This window comes from Monodelphis domestica, chromosome 4 (genome assembly GCF_027887165.1).
Source record: "Monodelphis domestica isolate mMonDom1 chromosome 4, mMonDom1.pri, whole genome shotgun sequence".
In the NCBI taxonomy this organism is placed as follows: domain Eukaryota; kingdom Metazoa; phylum Chordata; class Mammalia; order Didelphimorphia; family Didelphidae; genus Monodelphis; species Monodelphis domestica.
In genome coordinates, this window is record NC_077230.1 from 355,575,776 (window position 1) to 355,600,480 (window position 24,705).

The 24,705-nt window shown below is 39.1% G+C and overlaps 3 protein-coding genes and 2 pseudogenes across 3 annotated transcripts in view; 2 read left to right on the forward strand and 3 right to left on the reverse strand.

The window, feature by feature from the left end:
• LOC100022359 (olfactory receptor 56A4-like) overlaps positions 1 to 24,705 on the reverse strand; it is a 187,540-nt gene that overhangs the window by 145,045 nt on the left and 17,790 nt on the right. The window lies entirely within an intron of this gene.
• LOC100024598 (olfactory receptor 51I2-like) overlaps positions 1 to 24,705 on the reverse strand; it is a 62,551-nt pseudogene that overhangs the window by 20,023 nt on the left and 17,823 nt on the right.
• Positions 4,611 to 5,576, forward strand: LOC100024622 (olfactory receptor 688). The gene has a single exon (XM_001375797.4). It carries the CDS (start codon positions 4,611 to 4,613, stop codon positions 5,574 to 5,576), a length of 966 nt encoding a protein of 321 aa, XP_001375834.2.
• On the forward strand, positions 11,949 to 13,172 carry LOC100619182 (zinc finger protein ZIC 1-like; annotated as a pseudogene).
• On the reverse strand, positions 13,529 to 23,499 carry LOC100024641 (olfactory receptor 52B2-like). Its single transcript, XM_056795098.1, has 2 exons — positions 22,153 to 23,499; positions 13,529 to 15,732 (listed from the first exon to the last, which is right to left on the reverse strand). The coding sequence occupies exons 1-2, from the start codon at positions 22,546 to 22,548 to the stop codon at positions 15,181 to 15,183; spliced, it is 948 nt and encodes a 315-aa protein (XP_056651076.1). The 5' UTR covers positions 22,549 to 23,499; the 3' UTR covers positions 13,529 to 15,180.

A 24,705-nucleotide genomic window follows, 5' to 3' on the forward strand; every position in this document is an offset into this window, starting at 1 on the left:
CTCTATACACACTTTCCTTGTCAGACCTCATCCAGAGTACTAGGTTAAATTCTGGGCATCAACATTTAACAAGTATTTTGAAAAACTTTAGCCTCTCCAGAGAAGGGCCCTCCGGATAATAAAGGGTCTTAAATATTTATCATATGAAGAACAGTTATTGCAACTAAACATGTGTAGTCTGAAGTAGTCAGGAGGATCATGATAGTCATCTTTATTTAAAGAGCTGTCATTGGTAAAAGGGCTTAGACTTGTTCTATTTGCCACCACAACCCTCCCCACCACAGGGCAGAACCAGAAACAAGGGATAGAAGTTACAAAGAGACAGGCTTAGACTGGAAAAACTTCCCAATCATTAAAGGTATCCAAAAATGAAGTGGACAACTTCAGCAATTGGTTCTCCATCCTTGGAGGTCTTAATGCAGAAAGTGAATGACCTCTTACCAGGTGGGTATTACTTTAATGTACAGATGATATATCGATGGCTGCTAAGGTCCCTTTCAGCTTCTACTTCTCAAATTCAGAATTCTGAGCATTGCCCATATGATTTAGGTGCTGTTGGTTAAAAGCCAACAGCTTAAATTTCCAACACATCAATTAACAGATGAGCTCACTCTGAGATTGGAAACACAAGTTGTTTTGGCTCTTTTTAGAGGTCTAATCATTCTAAGGCTTGATGAAAAGCTAGAAAACAAATTCATTATTCATCACATTAGAAAACACATTCATCTCACTTTTCATATTTTCTAGGAAAATTGTAATGAAATGTTCTTTCTCCTACTATTGGTGGGAAATATTTGGGAATTATAACTGTAAGTGAGCTTATCTATTGGCAATTTGTGATGGCCTTTGGGCAAAACCATTCCTTGGTGTAGTGCTAGAAGGGATGATTCATCCATCTGAAGCTGGCGAAGGAGATGTTGGAACAAATGTGAAATGTTTTACCAAAAATGGCATGTGCCAGTGACCCACATTGGCAATTACTGAAAGAAAGTAAGGCACCCAAGAGTATATGGGAAGAACCAGAAAGTGTCAAAGAGCTAGAAATGAAATAGCCAATGCTTCAGCTAAAGCAGATTATAACTGCCCTGTGGAACATTTCCAACTGGATATTTCTCAGAAATCTCGAACTCAACAAGTATAAAACAGAACTCATTATTTTTCCAAAAAGATATAATATCCCTCTTCTAAGTTTGCTCATTTCTGTCACACATCACCCCTTTGGTCACCTAGGCTTGAAACATCTCAGGCATCCTCAACCCTACAATTTCCTTCATACATACACCTAAATGCAAAAAGTTGACAACTCTTGTAAATTCTACCTGCACATCTCACACATCTGTCCCCTTCTCTATCTACTCACACCACAATCATTCTAGTCCAGATCATCTCCAAACTCCTAGACTACCACAATAACCTTTTTTAAAGCCCTTGCTTTCTGTCTTAGAATTGATACTAAATATTGGTTCCAAGGTCTGGCTTTCTACCTATTTGTCCCTACAATAACCTCTTAATTGGACTCCCTGTCTCCAGCTTCTTTATTTGCCAATCCATTCTCTACCCAGCTACCAAAGTGGTATGACTAAAGCACAGGCCTCACCAACTCACTCCCCTGTTCAAGAAGCTCCAGTGGCTCCCCATTGCCTCTTGTATCAAATATGAGCTTCTCTAGGGATTATAGTCCTTAAAAATCTGGCTACAGTCTCACTTTCCAAAATTCTTACACCTTATTCAAGTTTATCTTGTTTCCCATTCTTCTTATATGACATTCCATCTTGGGTCTGCCCTTCTGCCTGGAATGAACATCTTTAACAATTCATTTTCGAATCCCTAGTTTCCCTCAAAGCTCAGGTGAAGTACCTTCTATCTGATAGCTTTCCCAATTCACAATAAAACATACTTACATACACAACCCAGGGCCTTCCCTGTGAAACTATCTGATATTTACTTTATCTATCATTTGTATCAGGAGCAGCTAAATGCTACGATGGATACACCAAGCCTGAAGTAAGGAAGACTAAGTTCAAACGTGACCTCAGGCACTTATTAACTGTGTGTCTCTGGAAAAGTCACAACCCTGTTTGTCTCCATTCCCTCACCTGTAAAAATGAGCTGAAGAAGGAAATGACAAACCACTCCAATTTCTTCACCAAAAAAAGAAAAGAAAAGAAAAAACAAATGGGATCATAAGGAGTTGGGCATGACTGAAAAAACTGAACAACATCTGTATTTATTAATAGGTAAACATGTTGTTTCACCAGTTGAATGCAAGCTCCTTGATGGCAGAAATTGTTTTGGTTTTGAATTTGTATCCCTAATACCTAAAAGAGTACCTGGCAAATAGTAGTCAATGAATGCATGCTGATTCATTGGACCTTGAACATGAATTTCCATGCCAGGGATTATACTATTCCCTATGATTGGAATTCCCTCTTCATTTGCTGAATTCCTATCCATCCTTTAAAAACCAAATCAGATTTCTCTTCCTCTAGAAAGCTATTCCCAACCTCCCTGGTTATTAATAACGGGTTTCACATAGTGCATTGTTCTATCATTTTCTAAAGTAGTTAATATGTCATATTGTGTGTCTGAGGGTTTTTTCTTATTCCCTTTACTAAATTTTCAGTTCCTTGAAGGAAAGAACTATATATTTCAAAACTTCTGATTCACTACCCTCCCCAGACCCTTGAAAAGTTCCCCATTTCCCTCCCCACAGAAGGTACTTGATAAACCCCTGAAGTGTTCTCCATGATTCTGAGAGCATTCATTTCCCTGGAGAAACCAAGATGTTTAATAAAAGAAGCAGCCAGAAACAGAGACAGAACCTCTGAGCTACTGAATCAAGTGGAAAATGGAAACTTGAGGCACTTGGTGAAGATTCATCAGAGGATCAGACAGGATCAATGTTGAGCCAGGTCATCTCCACTAAATTGGACTCTAATTGATAACAGGAGCTAAGGTAAGATTCCTCCCCAACTTATAAAAAGTCTAAACCTAATAGGTTTTGTCATAAGAATAAAATCTGGATATGGAGGAGGATGATTTATTAGTACGAGAAGACAATACTGCCCCTTCTCATAATAAGTAACTCCTACGAGGGTGAAGATTAGAAAAGGATCTTCTTACTATGCTTTCCTATGTCAGTCTTTCTTCCTCACACCCTAATTTCTGCTTTCCCAATACCCCCTTAGACCTCATCTTTATTCTCTTATTATTCAACCTCTTCACAATCACAGTAAAAGGGGGCTAGATATCAGGACAGAAAGAATGACATTCATCTTTTTGGCCATATTGAAAAGGATGGCAAAGTTCTTAGCCAAAGAGATATTGATACAGGTAACTCAGTCTCTATAATACATATTTTTTAACCTGGGAACCCATGGACCTTGAAGGTAGAGTTCTGGGGACTTGCATGTAGAAAACAAAAGCCTTTGTTTTCACTAACTGCTAACTGAAACTTAGCATTTTATTCAATTATTATTTTAAAAAACATATTCTAACTCTAAATGATCACACTAGTGCAATTATTAATGGTATAGAAATGGATCTTGATCAATGACACATGTAAAACCCAGAGGAATTGTGTGTCAGCTACAGGAGGGGTGGTGGAGAAGGGCAGGGAAAGAACATGAATCTTGTAACCATGGAAAAATATTCCAAATTAATTAAATAAAATTTTCTAAAATAAATAAATAAACCATATTCATTCTTAGAAGATATCCATACATTTTATCAGGTTGCCAATGGAGCCTATGACACAAAAGATATTAAAAACCCCTGTTTTAGAATCACAGATTTATGCACATATCTAAGAATCCCAGAGCCAGGAGATACCTAGAAAAATCACTGTGAGTAGTCCTCCTCTTTTCTAGCAAAAAAAAAAACAAGACCTTCACCTTCCAGGAACACAGATCACTCTTCTTTTTCCTTCAGAAATATAATCCAGATTTTTATTCTTCCCAGACAAAGTAAGTTCTTCTTGATATCTACCTATCATCTCTCCAGATTCAATTAAAGTCAACAGATATCTATTAAGCTCCAACTATGTTAAAGGCATTATATTTTATACTGGTTGTATGGAGATGAAATAAGGCATATACTCTGCTATCGCAGATTTAGAAGAAAAGACATTGATCAGGATAGCTTCTTGATACAAAAGAAAGCCTGATGAGTTCAGAGTGCTAAGGGAAAATTTGAAAAGGGAAAGATTGCTATCCCCAGCTAGGACGTAGGCATTATTCAGGGAAGGCTTCCAGGAGTAGATGGCAACCCAATAGGATTTTAAAGGAGGGAGATTTTATCTACACAGCTAAGAAAAAAATGTTCTGCATAGTTTGGGAGACAATCACAAATACTCCTTCAGCCTTTCTCCTTGTTTGTGCTCTGATATTTCTTAACCAGATTTTTCTGATCATCTCTGTTTCACTCATTTAGACTCCTTCCAGTGTCGAGAGAAGTGAATGTTATGTACAGATATGAACATCTGAATCCTTGGGAGAAAAAAGAAACATGCCCTTCACCTGCAAGCCTGATGCCATATTTGATGTTCCAGCCATAGATTTCTTTTGTATTCCCTTCACCCTCAAACAGATATTAAGAAGACACTTTGAGTCATGATTCCTGTCCCCAGTACCCCAAACAGCTCCCACCTCCAGATTTCTGAGTTCATCCTGATGGGTTTCCCAGGAATCCACAGATGGCAGCATTGGCTTTCTTTTCCCCTGGCATTGCTCTACCTCTTAGCCCTCAGTGCCAATTTCCTCATCCTGCTGACTATATGGCAGGACCTCACACTGCACAAGCCCATGTACAAGTTCCTGGGCATTCTTTCTGTAGTGGATATAGGCCTGGCCACCACCATTATGCCCAAGATCCTGGCTATCTTCTGGTTCGATGCCAAAACCATCAGCCTCCCTGAATGCTTTACTCAGATATATGCTATTCACTGGTTTGTGGGCATGGAATCAGGCATTTTCCTCTGCATGGCTTTTGACAGATATATGGCCATTTGCCATCCTCTTCGTTACCCTTCCCTTGTCACAGATACTTTTATCTTCAAAGCTGCAATGTCAATGGTGCTCAGAAATAGCCTGTTAGTCATGCCAGTGCCTGTGCTGGCTGCCCTGCGCCATTATTGCTCGCGAAATGAGATTGAACATTGCTTGTGCTCTAACTTGGGGGTCATCAGCCTGGCCTGTGATGATATTACAGTAAATAGATTCTATCAGCTGGCCCTGGCTTGGGTCATGTTTGGAAGTGATATGGCCCTGGTCTTTTCCTCTTATGTCCTGATCCTATGCTCTGTGCAGAAGCTGAATTCCCCTGAAGCCATTTCAAAGGCATTAAGTACATGTAGCTCCCACCTCATCCTCATCCTCTTCTTCTACACAGCTATCATTGTGGTATCTGTCACACACTTGGCAGGGAGGAAGTTCCCCTTAATCCCTGTGTTCCTCAATGTACTGCACAATGTCATCCCCCCAGCGCTCAACCCCATGGTGTATGCTCTCAGAACCCAGGAGCTCAGGCTAGGCTTCCAGAAGGTATTTGGGCTAGGTAGAGAAATGTCTAGGAAGTAGCCCCCATTTGTGAACCTCCTGGGGTAAGGCCTGGGAGTGGTGATTCATATTTCCACCAATTAAAATCCTCGGTTCTAAATGGTCAATAAAAGACACATTAAGGAAATACAGTAGTAATGGTGTTGGGCATGGACTTGTTCCGCTTCTAATCATGCCACTTGCTTAACTAGTGCCTAGAGATGACTGACAGGACTGTCAATGCAAATGATGCCCATAGGGAAGCTGTTTATGAAAGGAATCAAGAGCTCTATAAATACTGTTTTGCTATTGCTAATTGTCTTTGTAAAACTATAATCTCAACTATTTGCAAAGGGGAACTACATAAAGTAAGAGCTCAACCTGGATTCTTCGCTACAAGCAGCTGGATATAGATTTCATAATCAATTAATACATTTACCAACAAACATTCATTAAGTTCCTACTATTGTCAGGCACTACGCTAGACATTGGAAATGCAAAGACAAATTTAAAATACTTTCTGCTCTCAATAGGCTACTGTTCTATAGGAATAAGTAAGCTATTTTCCTTTAGTACATAAGCTAGATTATATGGCTATAATGAGGATGTGATTCTGTGATTCTATGGACACAAGTATTTATATATAAAACATATACTAAGTAAATAGCAGGTTAATTCAAGGTGGTTGTGGAATGAGAGGCACTAGCAGTGCCGTGTGAGAATCAGAAAATACTCAGGCAGAAAGTAATATTTGTACTGAACTTCGGGAAAATGGAGGAAAAGAAATAATGATGTGAAAATATGGCACATTCTTCAGAAAGACAGCCAACCGGTACCAAGCACAAAGATAGGACATGGAATGTCTTATACAGAGGTCAGCAAGTAAGCTAGTTTGTCTGGATCACATAGAGTTCTGGAAGAAGTCTGGGAGGATAGGCTGGAAACAGATTGTAAGGGATCCTAAAAACCAAGCAGAAGAGTTTGACCACTCAATAAACAACTTTTTATTCAAACCTCTTAGCCAATCAACAAGTACTTATTAAATATCTATTATCTGTCAGGTACTGTGCTAAGCACTGGGAGCGCAATGAAAACAAAAACCAGTCTCTGCTCTCAATGAGGTCACAGTCTAATAGGGAGACAAACAAGAAAACAGCTGTGTACAAATAAGATGTGAAATGAGGAAAATCAAGAGAAGAAAATCATTCTAATTAAGGGGGATTGGGAAAGGCTTCTTAGAGAAGGCACTGTCTAAGCTAGAACTTGAAGGAAGCCAGGACAGCCAGGCTTGGTTGTAACCCCTTTGAGAAACTGCATGATATAGTGGGGGAAAGCAGTGAAACTGAAATCAGGAGCCCCAGCTTTGGACAATGAGTCTGATATTAACCATGTGGTTGGTGAACACGAGCATCTCATTTAATTTCTCTAAACCTTATGACTTTAGGGCTATCTATGTCGTCACAAGGTTGCCATTCAGAAAATGTTTTGTAAATCTTAAAGTGATATATAAATGCAAATTGATGTTATTTAGAATTTATGAATTTATGCAACAGATTCCCTTCAGAGGTCCCATTTTCCACCACAGAAATCACTACTATTTGTGATGAATAATTCAATAAAACAAATGTTCTCTCTGATATGGCTCAGATTAAAGTCATTCTCTACAATGAAATAAAATCATCTAATCATATGCCATCTTCAAAGCACTTCTCTATCTTGAATACTTGGTCCCAATCCTTAGTGCCTCCAAACTCAGATTCAGTTGGATAACTTAAAGGGCAGAAAGGAAAAAAGAAAATATCTTGGAATCCTTGAAATTCAAGAGTCAATGCCTTGCCTAGCTGAGGAAGTAGTTTCAGAATGAGGGAATGGTGATGTGGATATCACAGAAAATGGATATAACAAGGTTTGTTAGATTAATGAAAAATAGATTTGTAGTTAGAAAGACCCTGTGAAAATCTGTCAAGAATACATTAAGCAGGGGCAGTTAGATGAGACAGTGGATAAAGTACCAACCCTCGGGAGGACCTGGGTCTAAATACAAAATGAATAATATGGAAATAGATATTAAGTGATAATACATGTATAAGGCAGTGGAATTACTTGTCAGCTCCAGGAGAGGGGAAGAGAAGAGGAGAGGGAGAGAATATGAGTCATGTAACCTTGGGGAAATTATTTAAATAAATAAAAAAATAAAAGTTGGTACCTTAATGGAGCCTTAGGAGGTCTAAGATCTCCCAGGGCAAAAAGGTATATCCTAAAGAATATGTGTCTAAATATGTGCAAGCTCATTATTATGGTCATCCTGACCTGTCAGACTCTTTCTGGATATGACCTTATCGTGTAGACAACGGGGTAAAATATGCAGGTTATGGCCAACTACAATATCTAAGTTGGCTAGGGAAATCTTGTGATAGTACTGGGGACAAGAAAGACCTATTTGTCCATATGTGATAGAATATGAACAAAGAGATGCTGTTAATATGTTTCCACCCTTGCTATCACGTAGATCTAAAAGGGCATCATGTATTCATTGGAAAAATATGATTTGGGTATCTTGGCATAACGACACAAGGTGTATTGGAAAGAAACTGGATTCTTATAAATTTCATGATTGTTTTATAGGAGGATACAGCTTGCCTTTGTGGGTGATGCCCCCAGAGCTAATTGGTTACATTCTGCCAATTTCACACAGATTTTGACTGATTATGGAAAGATAGCCCTGGCATTGGATAAAGTAAATATGTCTCATTATATTAATGTTACTAATAATGGGAAACTCCAAAAACCAGTAAATAGAAGTGTTACATTAGACATTCAAGCTTGCCTAACAGGGGCAGTATGCTTTTATAACTACAGTAAAAAATCATCCTGAAACTTTGGACATTACCGAAATAACAAACAAAGGAGTTAAATATTGGAATGTAACCTGTAGCAATCGTAGGATCAGTTACTGTATAGGATCACAAGTGGATGGGCTGGTCTTAATCATCAAGCGACTATGCATGGCCCTTTTTGCCACTGACCATAAAGATTCATGGTATGGTAGTCCAGGGGATCAAATTCTTCATGTATTGCAACAAAAAATAAGACAACGGCGTAAATGATGTATTACTTGTATTGCATTAGGCATAGTAGCATTAGTTTCTGCTCTGGCTTCTAGTATAATAGGTTCTGTATCTTTGGCACAATCAGTTTATAACTTACATACTCTTGAATATGATGTCAATTATTTGAAAGCATTGGCTGCTAATGTAACCTCAGCATTAGAAAGACAAAAAGAAATTGATATATAAGTTTTTACAAAAGTATTATTATGTTACAGAAAAATATGATTGATCTAACAAATGAAGTAGAATATTTGTCATTGAAAACATGCATGAAATGTGATTGTTAAATATATAAATATATTTATATATATGTAAATATATATATGCAGAAAAATATACTGCATTTTGCTTACTACCCATAACAGCAAATAATGACACAAAAATATTGGAAAAAATTAAATTACAATTACAGGGATTATGGGACCATGATAATATCATCAAAGATATTAATGATCTCAGCATATTAATTCAGAATATTGATTCATCCTTACAGGTGGACCTTGAACCACAGCAAGTCTTTGTATAATTGGATTGTAACTAGAAAAGGATTGTTTTCCTCCTTATTTCATGATATTAGTCTTCTTGTAGTTGATGCATTTGTGATTTTGTTTATCTGCTTATGCTTGCCTTGTTTACTAAAAGCTTTAATTACTAGTTTTGCTATATTACCAAAAAAAAAAAACTATCAATCGGACCCTGTACCAAAGGGAATTGGATGGCATAAACAAAAAGGGGGAATTGCAGTGAACCTTTCATGACCTCATGGAAATAGAGTTCCTCTTCCCAGGTGTTTGTGGCTGAGTATGCCAAAACATAGAAATCTCAGTTCAAGGCTGCATAAACAATTCCAAGAAATCCTGAGAATGGGTTAACTCCCTTGTTCACATTCTGGGGAGGATTGGGGAGGATAGATTGTTTCTCTCAAGAAGAGCTTAAAATCTTGTTTGCTGCTTACAATAAACGTTCATTATCCTTGCTTTGATAATGTTCCAGTCTTTCATTCTTGCGACTCCTTAGCAGTCCCCAGCAACTATGTATGAGCAAAATATTTCCTAGAGTTCTTGAAATCCCATTTCCTTTGCTGTTGGGGAGACTTCTGAACATTTTTTGATAGAAACAGATAAAGAGAAAAGCATTCTGGGTCTTCAGTTGTGAAGCATGGTGGTCCACTCCTGAAGTGCAATTTTTTTAAAAAAGAGCATAAACAATTATCTCTCAGGCTCCATTCATAAAGGAAGGCAGAACTCAGGTAGACATGAACTACAGACAAGATCAGAGCAAAAAGGAAGTGTCAATTATCAGAAGGAAGCAGAAAGAAGCCCCGCCAAGGAATACAATGGTCAATGGTACCAAATGAGGGGAATCTAGTTGTTGAGTGAGATCAAGAAGCATTCCAGTCCACAGCTTCTTTCTTCCCCTATTTCCTTAGAACACTCTGAAAAAAATTCTCCATTTTAAATTTCCCTTCACAATTTTCATTCTTTTTCTCTCAAATGAATGGACAAGAAGGCTTAAGGGGAGTGAAGAGGCAAACACGAATATCATCAAATCAAACTATACCAGTATTGCAACCCATTATTAAAGCTTGGTTTTGTTGTTTGCCTATGTCCTGTGCTAGCTAATTATAACTAGGTGGTAGCACCCAGCCTGGAGCTAGGAAGACCTGACTTACTAAACATGTATTAGCTGTGTAACTAGTTGGGCAAGTCACTTAACCTCTGCCTAAATTTCCTTATCTTTAAAATAAGAATAATAATGACGCTTAATCCCAAGGTTGTCGTGAGGATCAAATGAGATAATAATTGTAAAGAACTCAATATGGTACTTGGTACATAGTGAATATTATACAAATGTTAGCTAATAATTATTACTTAATAGTAATGAACTAATTCATGGGGGAATGGGGAGAGAGAAGGTTTAAATAGCTTCTTGGGAGATGAGATAGGAAATCAATTGGGAATTTTTTTAAACTGCCTTTCTTCAAGAAGACAAATTGAGTTAAATGACATGAATGCATAAAGGATCCAATCAGTATGTTTCTGAGACTTCTTCCAACTATGTTCAGTAGTACAAGATTAAGAACAGAGGAAGTGAATGATAGGAGTAATCTCGGATTCATGTGTGGCAAGAGGCAAGAGGTGAGACTACAAAGGAGCAAAAAATTCAAAAGCAGAGGACCAGATAATGTTGAAATGGTTGACTATTAGGTTGAGATCAGAGAGGGAGCAAAGTGAAATCAGAGAAGTATTAATGACCTGACAAACGATTGGAGGGTGGAGAGATTATATACTTCAGTGAGGGCAAAGAATAGGTTTTGGAGGGGAAGCATAGAGAAAAGTGCACTAATAAAAGGTTATGGACAGACAGGGAAATGTCAGTTTCAAATTAGGGAAGTAAAATAGTTATGGGTAATGGTGAGATGCTGAGGTGGAGTAAAGGAGAGATCACGGGATTTAAGGAAGCTGGGCAAATGGGATGCTTGGGATCAGTTTGAGGAAGTATCTTTGTGGACAATAATATCCCATAATAAAACGGGGGAAGAGGGGAAGAAAGGAAAACAGAGTCAGGTGCTGAAAGACTTGAAAAGTACGGAGACCGTCTTTAGGTTTAGTGATTCAGTCATTTCAATGGTGTCTGACTCTTCATGACTCCTTGTGGGGGAGGAGGATTTGACAAAGATCCTGGAGTGCTTTGCCATTTCCTTCTCCAACACATTTTACAAATGAGGAGCAGAGGCAAACAGGATTAAGGGCTTGCCAAGGGTCACCCAGTTAGTAAGTTTGAGGCCAGAATTGCAGATGTCTTCCTGACATTGATGTCCGAACTCTATCCACTACACCACAGAGATGCCTCAGGGTTTCCGGTTTAAGGGCAGATAAATCATCAGGTCACAGGATAATTACTTAGATCTAGTGGATGTCACATGTATCCCAATTTATTTTGCAAGGGTTAGTCACTTTAATAAGGAACATCAAACCCCCTCTATCAAAAAAGTTAGGGCAGCCAAGAAGACAACTGAATGGGACAGAAATATTCAGTTTGTTTTGATACAGATACTGAAGTGAGGCTATGCCTTACAAGGCAGCATTACCTTCTTTCCTTGGAAGATTAATCTCTCAGATAAGATGTACACGATGTCTAAAATAACTCAAACATTTGGCACATGGATTTTGAGTGAGAATGGAGTAAGTGAAGAGTAGGGGGAGGAATCTTATCACTAAAGTGGCAATGGAGTTCAGCTGCTGCCAGGGATGCCTTCACCCACTGAGGCCAGAAGAACAGTCTGAGATATATCTGGACAAATATGTCGGTAATGAACTTTCCATTTCGGGAGACTGAGCTGGGGCAATGATTTGCCTGACTCTTCTCTTCTGACTCCTTGAGCAAGAGAGCATATGTAAAATCCAAAGCCTATCTGTTCTTTAACGTTTATGTTCCTGCGCCGTTAAAAATTGAATGACGAACTTAAAAAGTCATAAAAATGCCTGAATTCTACCTGTTTCATTATTAATAATAGATTATAAGGAAGAGAGGCAATAACCAATTTGCAACTTGTTACCCGGAGGTTTGGGCACGTGGGGGGGGGGGAGGAAGAGAAAGACACAGAGATGGAGACAAAGAGAAAGACAAGAGGCAGGCGGGGCCCCACGGGCACCTCGACGCCTCGGGCTACCTTCTCTTCCCCCGACAGCATGAGCAAGAGGCCAGCCACGCTTCACCCAATGTGGTGAATGTGCGGATGAGCCTGGGCTTCTCTGGGGACCTGTACTGGCGGTCTGATCACTGTGCTCAGATCACCAGCCCGAGCTCAGAGCACTACGCTTCTACCCAGCTCCATGGCTACTGGCACATGAACAGGAGCATGGCTGCTCGCCACGAGCATGTATATGTAAGTCTATTGAACCCAAGTCTATAGTCTAACCCCCAAAAGTCCTGCAACAAAACTTTCAGCACCATGCTCGGGTAGGTAATTCATGTCACGTAGGAGCACGCTGGCGGTCCAGAGCAGTCTAATCACATCTGCTTTTGGGAAGAGTGTCTGCGAGAGGGGAAACCTTTCAAAGCCAAATACAAATTTGTAAACCACATCCCAGTCCGCACTGGGGAAAACCGTTCCCTTGTCCCTTTCCTGCCCCCTCAAAGAATTTAAAGATTCACAAAAGAATTCACACAGGTGAAAAACCTGTGAATTCGTGTGAAATCGAAGGCTGTGACAGGCAATTTGCAAAGAGCAGCAACCGCAAAAAGCACATGCATGTGCATCCTTCTAATAAACCTTATCTCTGCAAAATGTGTGATAAGTTCTACACTCATCCGAGCTCATTCAGAAAACACGTGAAGGTCCACGAATCATCTTCCCAAGGATAGCAGCCTTCTCCAGCCACCAGTTCAGGTTTCCATTCTTCCACACCACCCACCATTTCCTTGCACTGAAAACCAGACCATGAGCTCCCTTTCTCCATCTTCTTCATCACTGCATCACCCATGGGGCCACAGCACGCTCTCTTCAAATTTTAACGACTGGTAAGTTTGAAAAAAAAAAAACAAACCAGAAAAAAAAATACAAAAACAAAACCCTATTTAAAAGACTCCACAAAGAATGTGAAAGAAATATAATAAATGACTTCTGCCTTCCTGGAATGTATAGGAGAAATCTACATCAAGCAATAAACTCTCAATGCAAAATTTAAAAAAAAAAAGGACTCTACAAAAATAAACAAACACTTCCAATCAAAACAATACCCCATGCACAAGTCAAGTCCATATAACATTAATTTTTTTTTTAAATCTGCCAGTAGACCCAGGAGTGCACAAATCAAGAATCAAACCTTAAAAAAAAAAGTAATTGTGTTTCTGAGCAATGGCTTGGTAAATAAGCGGAAGAAGAAAGCAGAAGAGGTTGCTTGACCAAATGTCATTTCTGTAGGGCTCTGTAGGGCTGATGACTCCAGGTCTGCGTGTGATGGGGCTTTTAGAACACTAGCCTTTTTTCTTCTGTAAATAGGGAATTATTAGCATAAAATGTACTGTTTGGTTTTGTAAATAGTTATATCACAGTTGAAGTGGGAGGGGGGGATCTATAGAATTGTGGTCTTTGCATTATTGGGGGTGGAGGGGGTGGGGAGGCAGAAATTCAAGATGCCAGAATAAAGCCTCCTGTCATCGAGAAGCTTTATGGTAGGAAAATTGAAAAGGGATAGAAGTTTTGGATCCCGTGAAGGGCGTGAAGGAGCCAAGCTTTTGAGATGTCAATAATAAGTCAGTAATCAAATATTATTAATATTTGGGAGCCGCAGCCATGCTCCGATCAATGGATGTCACTGAAAGGCTATTTTCCGCCCAGAGATCCTGGTTAACACTACACTGGTCAAGGATGATATAGCTCAGCTGGGAGAATGAATAGAGACTAATAGAATTAGAGAATGCTAGGTATTAGCATTGGAAAAGAAAGAGAGAGACACCTGGCCAAAGGCTAGGCCTCAGGTAAAGATAGAGAGGAGAGAGAAAGGTGGAGATAGCAAACCTGTAGCTGGTCCAAGAAGGAGAAGCTGAAGGAGAGGGAGAAGAAGAGGAGGAGCTGGCTTCCCAATTTATTCTCTTTGATACGCAAATGAACTCAATACATATTGATAAGTTACATAATGCCTCAATACATATAGATGAGTTACATAGTGTATTGCCATTGGATAATTGCAAATTACAACAAGGTGAAGGTGGGATTTTTATCCTCAGGTGAGTGAAACAAAAGGAAGCAGGGTTTCATGCCCTAAATTCAGCCACCCTGGGAACCGAGTTCATTGCCATGCGCAGAATGGCCATGTGCCCATTCACAAACCTTGTCTCTTTATAATACCTATGGGCTGGACTGCCACAGACCTCATTTGGGATTTTCTTGGCAAAGATACTATAATAGTATACTCTTTCCTTCTCCAGCTCATTTTACACATGAGGAAACTGAGGTAAATAGGGTTAAGCAACTTGCCCAGGGTCAACCAGCTAGTAAGTTTATGAGGCCATATTTAATTTAGGGTGTCTTCCTGACTTCATGCCTGGCACTCTATCCACTATCAACCTAGCTGCCCACAAGTGTGTTTGCTAATTGTTTTTCATTTTATTTTATTTAGATCCTCCAAAGTTCATCTTTGTTTTTGCTTATTTCAAAAGTTCCCCAAGGGCCAAGGGAAGGAATGATTTATTCGTCATTCTCTATGAACATTACCAAACAGAGAAATCAGATTATTCTTTTGAAGACAAAGATAATGGTAACACTGCATGATGATGGTTGCATAATGCTTTAGGGATTGATGGTGATAGTAGAGTACAGGCAGTGACAATGATGATTTGGGATATGAAATTTATAGGGATAAATCCTTAATCTGACAAGAACTACATTGGACTTTGTCTCCTGACTCTTTATATTTTTAAAACATCTCTCGAGGGCAAAAACTATTTCTTGGCTATCCCACCAAACCTCTACTTCCTTCATAAAATCTTCTACAAAAGACCACCAAGCGTTTATCCAGACCATGCGCTCCTTACCCTTTGGTCATGATAGAGAACATGCGAGACATACTGTCCCTAATCTGCTTGGTCTTTGCCCCATAGATGATAGGATTGAGCATGGGAGGGATAAGAACATAGAGATTGGCGAGGAGAATATGGACATGGTGGGGGATGTTCTTGCCAAAGCGGTGAGTCAAGAAGGTAAAAAATGATGGAATGAAGAAAAGTAGAATGACCCCAATATGGGAGCCACACGTGTTGAGTGCTTTGTGCCTGGCATCTTGGGAGGGCAATCTGAAGACAGCACGAAGGATCAGGGTGTAAGATATGCCAATAAGTGCAACATCAACTAATACTGATGCCATTGGGACTGAGAAACCATACCAGATATTGATAGTAATGTCAGCACAAGCCAGTCTGGCCACACCAATGTGCTCACAGTATGAGTGAGGGATGATGTTGGTCCTGCAATATGGCAGCCTCTTAAGCAGGAAAATGATGGGAAATATTGTCCCAATGCTCCTCCCCCAAATAGCCAGGGAAATTTTCCCAATCACTGCAGGTGTTAAGATTGTTGTATATCGAGACTTCCGGTTAAGATGGCGGCTTAGAGAAAGCTGAAGTTCAGATCTCCGGAAAACCCTTCCCGACCGATCTCAAACTAGAAGCTCCTAAGGCGCCGAAATTCAAAACGATCAACAGCACAGACCCTGGGAACCCTCCTCCTGGACCTGGACCCGGTTCAAAAGGTACGGCTCCCCTTAAAAGCCAGAACCCGAGATCACTCGGACCTCAGGGGTAGGAGCGCAGAGTCCAAGGCTCCCGGAAGCGGCAGCCGCGCCGGGCTCAGAGAGCAGGGTCTGAGGAACAACAACCCTCAGGGTCTTCTACCCAAGTCCCAGTCCGGGTGAAAGTTACTGCCTGGGGCTTCCGATGCAGAGAGCCCTTTGGTCCGGGTGAAAGTTACTGCCTGGGGCCTCCGCTGCAGAGAGCTGGTCAAAACAACAGCAACCCTCAGGGCGGGCAAGACAGCCTCACGGGCTGGATCCTGCTATCCAAGTCTCAGTGAAAGTCTGTGCTCTCGGAGCTTGGGGAAGCGGCAGCCCATCCCCCCGCAGGCCGACGAAACAGCCTCACGGCCAGCGATTCTGAAGGCAACTTCCGGAAATCGAGCCAGGGGGAGAGTGTGGCCTCGTGGTCCGACCCTTCCATTCCAGTTCCAGTGAGGCATATTCAGTTTAACCCAGGGAAAGCTCATAGAACTATCTGCCCAGGACTAAAGCCCCTGAACACCAGAAAGAGACAAGAAAAACTAATCCTCCACATTCAGAAATGGCAAACTCCACAGAACCACAGAAGCCCCAAAATACCAAGAAAAATAAGAAGAAAGGGGCGACTTTGGACACATTCTATGGAGCCAAAATACAAAATACAGAGCAGACAGAAGATAATATAAAAGAAAATGCTCCAAAACCTTCCAAAGGAAATGGAAACTCTCCACAAACCTATGAAGAATTTGAATCAGAAATGACCAAAAAGATGGAAGCCTTCTGGGAGGAAAAGTTGGAAATAATGCAAAAGAAATTCACGCATCTACAAAACCAGTTTGACCAAACTGTAAAAGAAAACCAGGCTTTAAAGGCCAGAATCAGGCAGCTGGAAGACAATGATCGTGTAAAAGAGCAAGAATCAATAAAGCAAAGCCAAAATACCAAGAAATTAGAAGAGAACATAAAATATCTCACCGACAAGGTGATAGATCTGGAAAATAGGGGGAGAAGGGATAATTTAAGAATAATTGGACTCCCAGATAAGCCAGAAATAAACACCAAACTGGACATGGTGATACAAGATATAATCAAAGAAAATTGCCCAGAGATTCTAGAACAAGGGGGCAATACATCCACTGACAGAGCTCACAGAACACCTTCTACACTAAACCCCCAAAAGACAACTCCCAGGAATGTAATTGCCAAATTCCAAAGCTATCAAACAAAAGAAAAAATCCTACAGGAAGCCAGAAAAAGACAATTTAGATATAAAGGAATGCCAATCAGGGTCACCCAAGACCTTGCAAGTTCTACTCTGAATGATCGTAAGGCATGGAACATGATCTTCAGAAAGGCCAGAGAGCTGGGTCTCCAACCAAGAATCAGCTACCCAGCAAAACTGACTATATACTTCCAAGGGAAAGTATGGGCATTCAACAAAATAGAAGACTTCCAACTTTTTGCAAAGAAAAGACCAGAGCTCTGTGGAAAGTTTGATACCGAAAATCAAAGAGCAAGGAATACCTGAAAAGGTAAATATTAAGGAAAGGGGAAAAATGTTATCTTCTTTTACTCAAATTCTCTTCTATAAGGACTACATTTATATCAACCTATGTATACTAATATGTGGGGAAAATGTAATGTATAAATAGGGGGTAAAGAAAGACCAAATAGAATAATGGTTCTCACACAAAGATTCACAGGGGAAGGGGAGGGGAAGAAAACTCCTATAAGAAGGAGAGGAAGAGAGGGGGGGGGGTTACTTAAACCTCAATCTCAGGGAAATCAACTCTGAGAGGGAAAAACATCCAGATCCATTGGAATCTTGAATTCTATCTTACCCAGCAAGGGTAAGGAGAAGGGAAAACCAAGGGGGGGAGGGGGAGAGGGAGAACAAAAAGGGAGGGAAAGAGAGGGGGGAGGGGGAGGGAACAAAAAGGGAGGGACTAAAAAGGGAAACATCAAGGGAGGGGACAAGGGGGACTGATTCAAAGTAAATCACTGGACTAAAAGGTAGAGCCGAAGAAGAAAAGGTTAGAATTAGGGAAGGCAATCAAAATGCCAGGGAGTCCACAAATGACAATCATAACTTTGAACGTGAATGGGATGAACTCACCCATAAAACGTAGACGAATAGCAGAATGGATTAGAATCCAAAACCCTACCATATGCTGTCTTCAAGAAACACACATGAGGCGGGTTGACACCCACAAGGTCAGAATTAAAGGATGGAGTAAGACCTTCTGGGCCTCAACTGATAGAAAGAAGGCAGGAGTGGTAATCATGATATCTGATAAAGCCAATGCAAAAATAGACCTGATCAAAAGGGATAGGGAAGGTAATTATATTTTGTTAAAAGGGACTCTAGACAATGAGGAAATATCATTAATCAACATGTATGCACCAAATAATATAGCACCCAAATTTCTAATGGAGAAACTAGGAGAATTGAAGGAAGAAATAGACAATAAAACCATACTAGTGGGAGACTTAAACCAACCATTATCAAATTTAGATAAATCAAATCAAAAAATAAATAAGAAAGAGGTAAAAGAAGTGAATGAAATCTTAGAAAAATTAGAATTAATAGACATATGGAGAAAAATAAATAGGGATAAAAAGGAATACACCTTCTTCTCAGCACCACATGGCACATTCACAAAAATTGACCATACATTAGGTCACAGAAACATAGCACACAAATGCAAAAAAGCAGAAATAATGAATGCAGCCTTCTCAGATCACAAGGCAATAAAAATAATGATTAGTAATGGTACATGGAAAACCAAATCTAAAACCAATTGGAAATTAAACAATATGATACTCCAAAACCGTTTAGCTAAAGAAGAAATCATAGAAACAATTAATAATTTCATCAAGGAAAATGACAATGGCGAAACATCCTTTCAAACCTTTTGGGATGCAGCCAAAGCGGTAATCAGAGGCAAATTCATATCCCTGAAAGCTCATATTAACAAACAAGGGAGAGCAGAGATCAATCAATTGGAAATGCAATTGAAAAAACTCGAAAGCGATCAAATTAAAAACCCCCAGCAGAAAACCAAATTAGAAATCCTAAAAATTAAGGGAGAAATTAATAAAATCGAAAGTGATAGAACTATTGATTTAATAAATAAGACAAGAAGCTGGTACTTTGAAAAAACAAACAAAATAGACAAAGTACTGGTCAATCTAATTAAAAAAAGGAAGGAAGAAAAGCAAATTCACAGCATTAAAGATGAAAAGGGGGACAGCACCTCCAATGAGGAGGAAATTAAGGCAATCATTAGAAATTACTTTGCCCAATTATATGGCAATAAATACACCAATTTAGGAGAAATGGATGAATATATACAAAAATACAAACTGCCTAGACTAACAGAAGAGGAAATAGAATTCTTAAATAATCCCATATCAGAAATTGAAATCCATCAAGCCATCAAAGAACTTCCTAAGAAAAAATCCCCAGGGCCTGATGGATTCACCTGTGAATTCTATCAAACATTCAGAGAACAGTTGACCCCAATACTATACAAACTATTTGACATAATAAGCAAAGAGGGAGTTCTACCAAACTCCTTTTACGACACAAACATGGTACTGATTCCAAAACCAGGCAGGTCAAAAACAGAGAAAGAAAACTATAGACCAATCTCCCTAATGAATATAGATGCAAAAATTTTAAATAGGATACTAGCAAAAAGACTCCAGCAAGTGATCAGAAGGATCATTCACCATGATCAAGTAGGATTCATACCAGGGATGCAGGGCTGGTTCAACATTAGGAAAACCATCCACATAATTGACCACATCAACAAGCAAACTAGCAAGAACCACATGATTATCTCAATAGATGCAGAAAAAGCCTTTGATAAAATACAACACCCTTTCCTATTAAAAACACTAGAAAGCATAGGAATAGAAGGGTCATTCCTAAAAATAATAAACAGTATATATCTAAAACCAACAGCTAATATCATCTGCAATGGGGATAAACTAGATGCATTCCCAATAAGATCAGGAGTGAAACAAGGATGCCCATTATCACCTCTACTATTTGACATTGTACTAGAAACACTAGCAGTAGCAATTAGAGAAGATAAAGAAATTGAAGGTATCAGAATAGGCAAGGAGGAGACCAAGTTATCACTCTTTGCGGATGACATGATGGTCTACTTAAAGAATCCTAGAGATTCAACCAAAAAGCTAATTGAAATAATCAACAACTTTAGCAAAGTTGCAGGATACAAAATAAACCCACATAAATCATCAGCTTTTCTATATATCTCCAACACAGCTCAGCAGCAAGAACTAGAAAGAGAAATCCCATTCAAAATCACCTTAGACAAAATAAAATACCTAGGAATCTATCTCCCAAGACAAACACAGGAACTATATGAACACAACTACAAAACACTCGCCACACAACTAAAACTAGACTTGAACAATTGGAAAAACATTAACTGCTCATGGATAGGACGAGCCAATATAATAAAAATGACCATCCTACCCAAACTTATTTATCTATTTAGTGCCATACCCATTGAACTACCAAAATACTTCTTCACTGATTTAGAAAAAACCATAACAAAGTTCATTTGGAAGAACAAAAGATCAAGGATATCCAGGGAATTAATGAAAAAAAACACATATGATGGGGGCCTTGCAGTCCCTGACCTAAAACTATATTACAAAGCAGCAGTCATCAAAACAATTTGGTACTGGCTAAGAAACAGAAAGGAAGATCAGTGGAATAGACTGGGGGAAAACGACCTCAGCAAGACAGTATACGATAAACCCAAAGATCCCAGCTTTTGGGACAAAAATCCACTATTCGATAAAAACTGCTGGGAAAATTGGAAGACAGTGTGGGAGAGACTAGGAATAGATCAACACCTCACACCCTACACCAAGATAAATTCAAAATGGGTGAGTGACTTAAACATAAAGAAGGAAACCATAAGTAAATTGGGTAAACACAGAATAGTATACATGTCAGACCTTTGGGAGGGGAAAGGCTTTAAAACCAAGCAAGATATAGAAAGAATCACAAAATGTAAAATAAATAATTTTGACTACATCAAACTAAAAAGCTTTTGTACAAACAAAACCAATATAACTAAAATCAGAAGGGAAACAACAAATTGGGAAAAAATCTTCATAGAAACCTCTGACAAAGGTTTAATTACTCATATTTATAATGAGCTAAATCAATTGTACAAAAAATCAAGCCATTCTCCAATTGATAAATGGGCAAGGGAAATGGATAGGCAGTTCTCAGATAAAGAAATCAAAACTATTAACAAGCACATGAAGAAGTGTTCTACATCTCTTATAATCAGAGAGATGCAAATCAAAACAACTCTGAGGTATCACCTCACACCTAGCAGATTGGCTAACATAACAGCAAAGGAAAGTAATGAATGCTGGAGGGGATGTGGCAAAGTAGGGACATTAATTCATTGCTGGTGGAGTTGTGAACTGATCCAACCATTCTGGAGGGCAATTTGGAACTATGCCCAAAGGGCGACAAAAGAATATCTACCCTTTGACCCAGCCATAGCACTGCTGGGTCTGTACCCCAAAGAGATAATGGACACAAAGACTTGTACAAAAATATTCATAGCTGCGCTCTTTGTGGTGGCCCAAAACTGGAAAACGAGGGGATGCCCATCAATTGGGGAATGGCTGAACAAACTGTGGTATATGTTGGTGATGGAATACTATTGTGCTCAAAGGAATAATAAAGTGGAGAAGTTCCATGGAGACTGGAACAACCTCCAGGAAGTGATGCAGAGCGAGAGGAGCAGAACCAGGAGAACATTGTACACAGAGACTAATACACTGTGGTATAATCGAACGTAATGGACTTCTCCATTAGGGGCGGTGTAATGTCCCTGAACAACTTTCAGGGATCCAGGAGAAAAAAAACACCATTCATAAGCAAAGGATAAACTATGGGAGTGGAAACACCGAGAAAAAGCAACTGCCTGAATACAGAGGTTGAGGGGACATGACAGAGGATAGACTTTAAATGAACACTCTAATGCAAATACTATCAACAAAGCAATGGGTTCAAATCAAGAAAACATCTAATGCCCAGTGGACTTACGCGTCGGCTATGGGGGGTGGGGGGGAGGAAAAGAAAATGATCTATGTCTTTAACGAATAATGCTTGGAAATGATCAAATAAAATATATTAAAAAAAAAAAAAAAAAAGATTGTTGTATATCTTAAGGGAGTACAAATGGCCACATATCGGTCAAATGCCATGGCCAGCAGGATCCCAGATTCAGCCACAAAAGCAACATGTATAAAAAACATCTGGGTAATGCAGGCATCAAAAGCAATCTCCCCAGCACGGAACCAGAAGATGGCCAGGGCCTTGGGCACAGTAGTCGTAGACAGTAGTATATCAGTGCCAGCCAACATGGAAAGAAAGATGTACATGGGCTCATGGAGGCTGCGCTCAACAAGCACAACAAGTATGAGAACACCATTACCCAACACCGCAGTCATGTACATAAGGCAGAAGGGAATAGAAAGCCAGATGTGGTAGCTCTCAAGCCCTGGGATACCAAGTAGGACAAATACCGTAGGATGGAAGACAGTGAAATTGCTTTTAATCATAGTCAGCTTGAGATCTTCTGCAGAGACTGAAAAAGAATAAGGATCAGGAAATGAGACAAGGGTCAGACAAAATTAGAATGGAGCACAGTTAAAAAAACAAAAACAAGTGAATGTCAAGACTTTATTGTGCCTAAGATGTAACAGACTTGTTTATGTTGTATTTCCAATTAAATTTCTCAGACTTTTCCACCATACTCTCATGTCTCAGCCCTCCCCTCTCCCCACCTTTTAGCTTTCTTGTGTGTGCTGTTCTCTCCCATTAGATTACATGATCCTTAAGGGCAACAATTCTCTTTCTTTTTTATTTTTATCCTCAGCACTTAGCACAGTGCCTGGCACATAGAATGTAGTTAATAAATGTTTATTGGCTGACTACTGACTAAATAAGTAGAAGACCATTGAAGAGCCAGTGCATAAAGAGGATTGTATAAGAAAATAAAATTACACCATTCCATTATGTTACCATAAGAAGAATAATTGTAAACATAATCAAACTATGTTACACATATAATACTTTAAAGTTTGTAAAATTCTCTCTCATAACACTTCTCTAAGGTAATTAGTTTAGCACATGAGAAAACCAAACTTAAAAGAGATTCAGTGACTTGCCCCAAGACACACCGCTAAGACCAGACATAGTCAATACTCAAGTCCATCTTTTGACTTTAGGATGCAGCTGTCAGTCCCAGGAAATAGGAGGAGAAAAAAGTGCACCATGCAAATTAAGATTTCACAAAGAAAGAAAGAGAAATTGATGAGATGTATGCAGATTCCCTAGACCCCTAGAGGCTAAAAATATATTTGTCTGCTCACTTGAAACCTAAGTTTTCTGCATCTTATTCTATTCCTTTTTCGCTTATTTCGAATGACTTTTGACCAAATTTCTATTAGAAGTTATTGTCAGAAAAAACAGGTATTCTGGATATAGAATACTACACAAAATGTCAGACTATTTTGATATGTTGCTTGGTTTTATTGAATTTTTTTCTCTTTTTCATTCTTTATTAAGAACTCCCCCACAGAGGGAAAGATGAAAGGAATACATTAGCAAATGTAAAAGACAACAATAACTATTTTGATATGTTAGATTCATTTAGGTTTTTTCCTCTCTTTTTCATTCTTTTTTCAAGAACTCCTCTCCTGAGAAAGAGAAATATGAGGGAATACATAGGCAAATATAAAAAGATAGTAAAAATTATATTTATTTTAAAAAACTGTTGGTGACAGAACCTCAGAGTTGGAAGGGATCTCAGAAGGCGTCTAGTTTAATTTGTATCTCAAGAGAATTCCTTTTTTTACCCACACAAACTGCAATTTAATTCAACAAACATTTATTAAGCACTATTTCTAAAGCACAGTAGTGAGCACTAGGAACACAAAGACAAAAACGAAGCATTCCTTGCTGTCAAAGAGCTTACATTCTGCAGAGTAAACCCACATGGACACAAGTAATTAATAATCATAATACCTAATACTTATATAGTATTTACTTTGTGCCAGACACTTTGAAAATATGATCTCATTTGATCTTTACAACAGCCCCTGGAGGTAGGGGCTATTATAATTCTCATTTTACAGATTGATAAACTGAGGCAAATGGTTTAAGTGAGTAATCCAATGTTGCATAACTAGTGTCTGAGGTTAGATTCAAACTTAGGTCTTCCTGACTATAGGACCAGCTCTATGGTCAATGTACCACCTAGCTTCAAAGGTATTTTGAAGAGGAAGAATACACTAACAATTAAGAGGGGTCAAGGAAAGCCTCACATAGAATTAGCACCTGATTTTGTCTTCAAGAATGATAAAGACTCACAAGGGACACAACTAAGGCAGGAACACATTGTAGGCATAAAACACAATTTATATAAATACTTGGGGACCAACGTGGAATGTTGAGTTTGGGGATCAACTAGAAGTCCAAAATAACTGGAGTATAGAATGTGTGAGAAGAAATAAGGAATGATATGGATGTAAATAGTTTGAAGCTAGATTATAATACATAGGGACATGGAACTCTAAAGCTGGAGCTAAAAAGGACCTTATAGGTCATCTAATCCAAACTCCTCATTTCTCCTACCTGAAGGAAAATTTAAAAGGGAAGTGAATTGTCCAAGGTCTCTCAAAAATAAAGCTGGAATTTAAATCTACGTCTTCTGA

Coding starts and splice junctions, on each gene's coding strand:
- LOC100024622 (XM_001375797.4), top strand. CDS start 4,611: ATGATTCCTGTCCCCAGTACCCCAAACAGCTCCCACCTCCAGATTTCT.
- LOC100024641 (XM_056795098.1), bottom strand. CDS start 22,548: ATGATTAAAAGCAATTTCACTGTCTTCCATCCTACGGTATTTGTCCTA. Junction 15,733..22,152: donor TGGCCATTTGTACTCCCTTA/AGATATACAACA, acceptor AACCGGAAGTCT/CGATATACAACAATCTTAAC.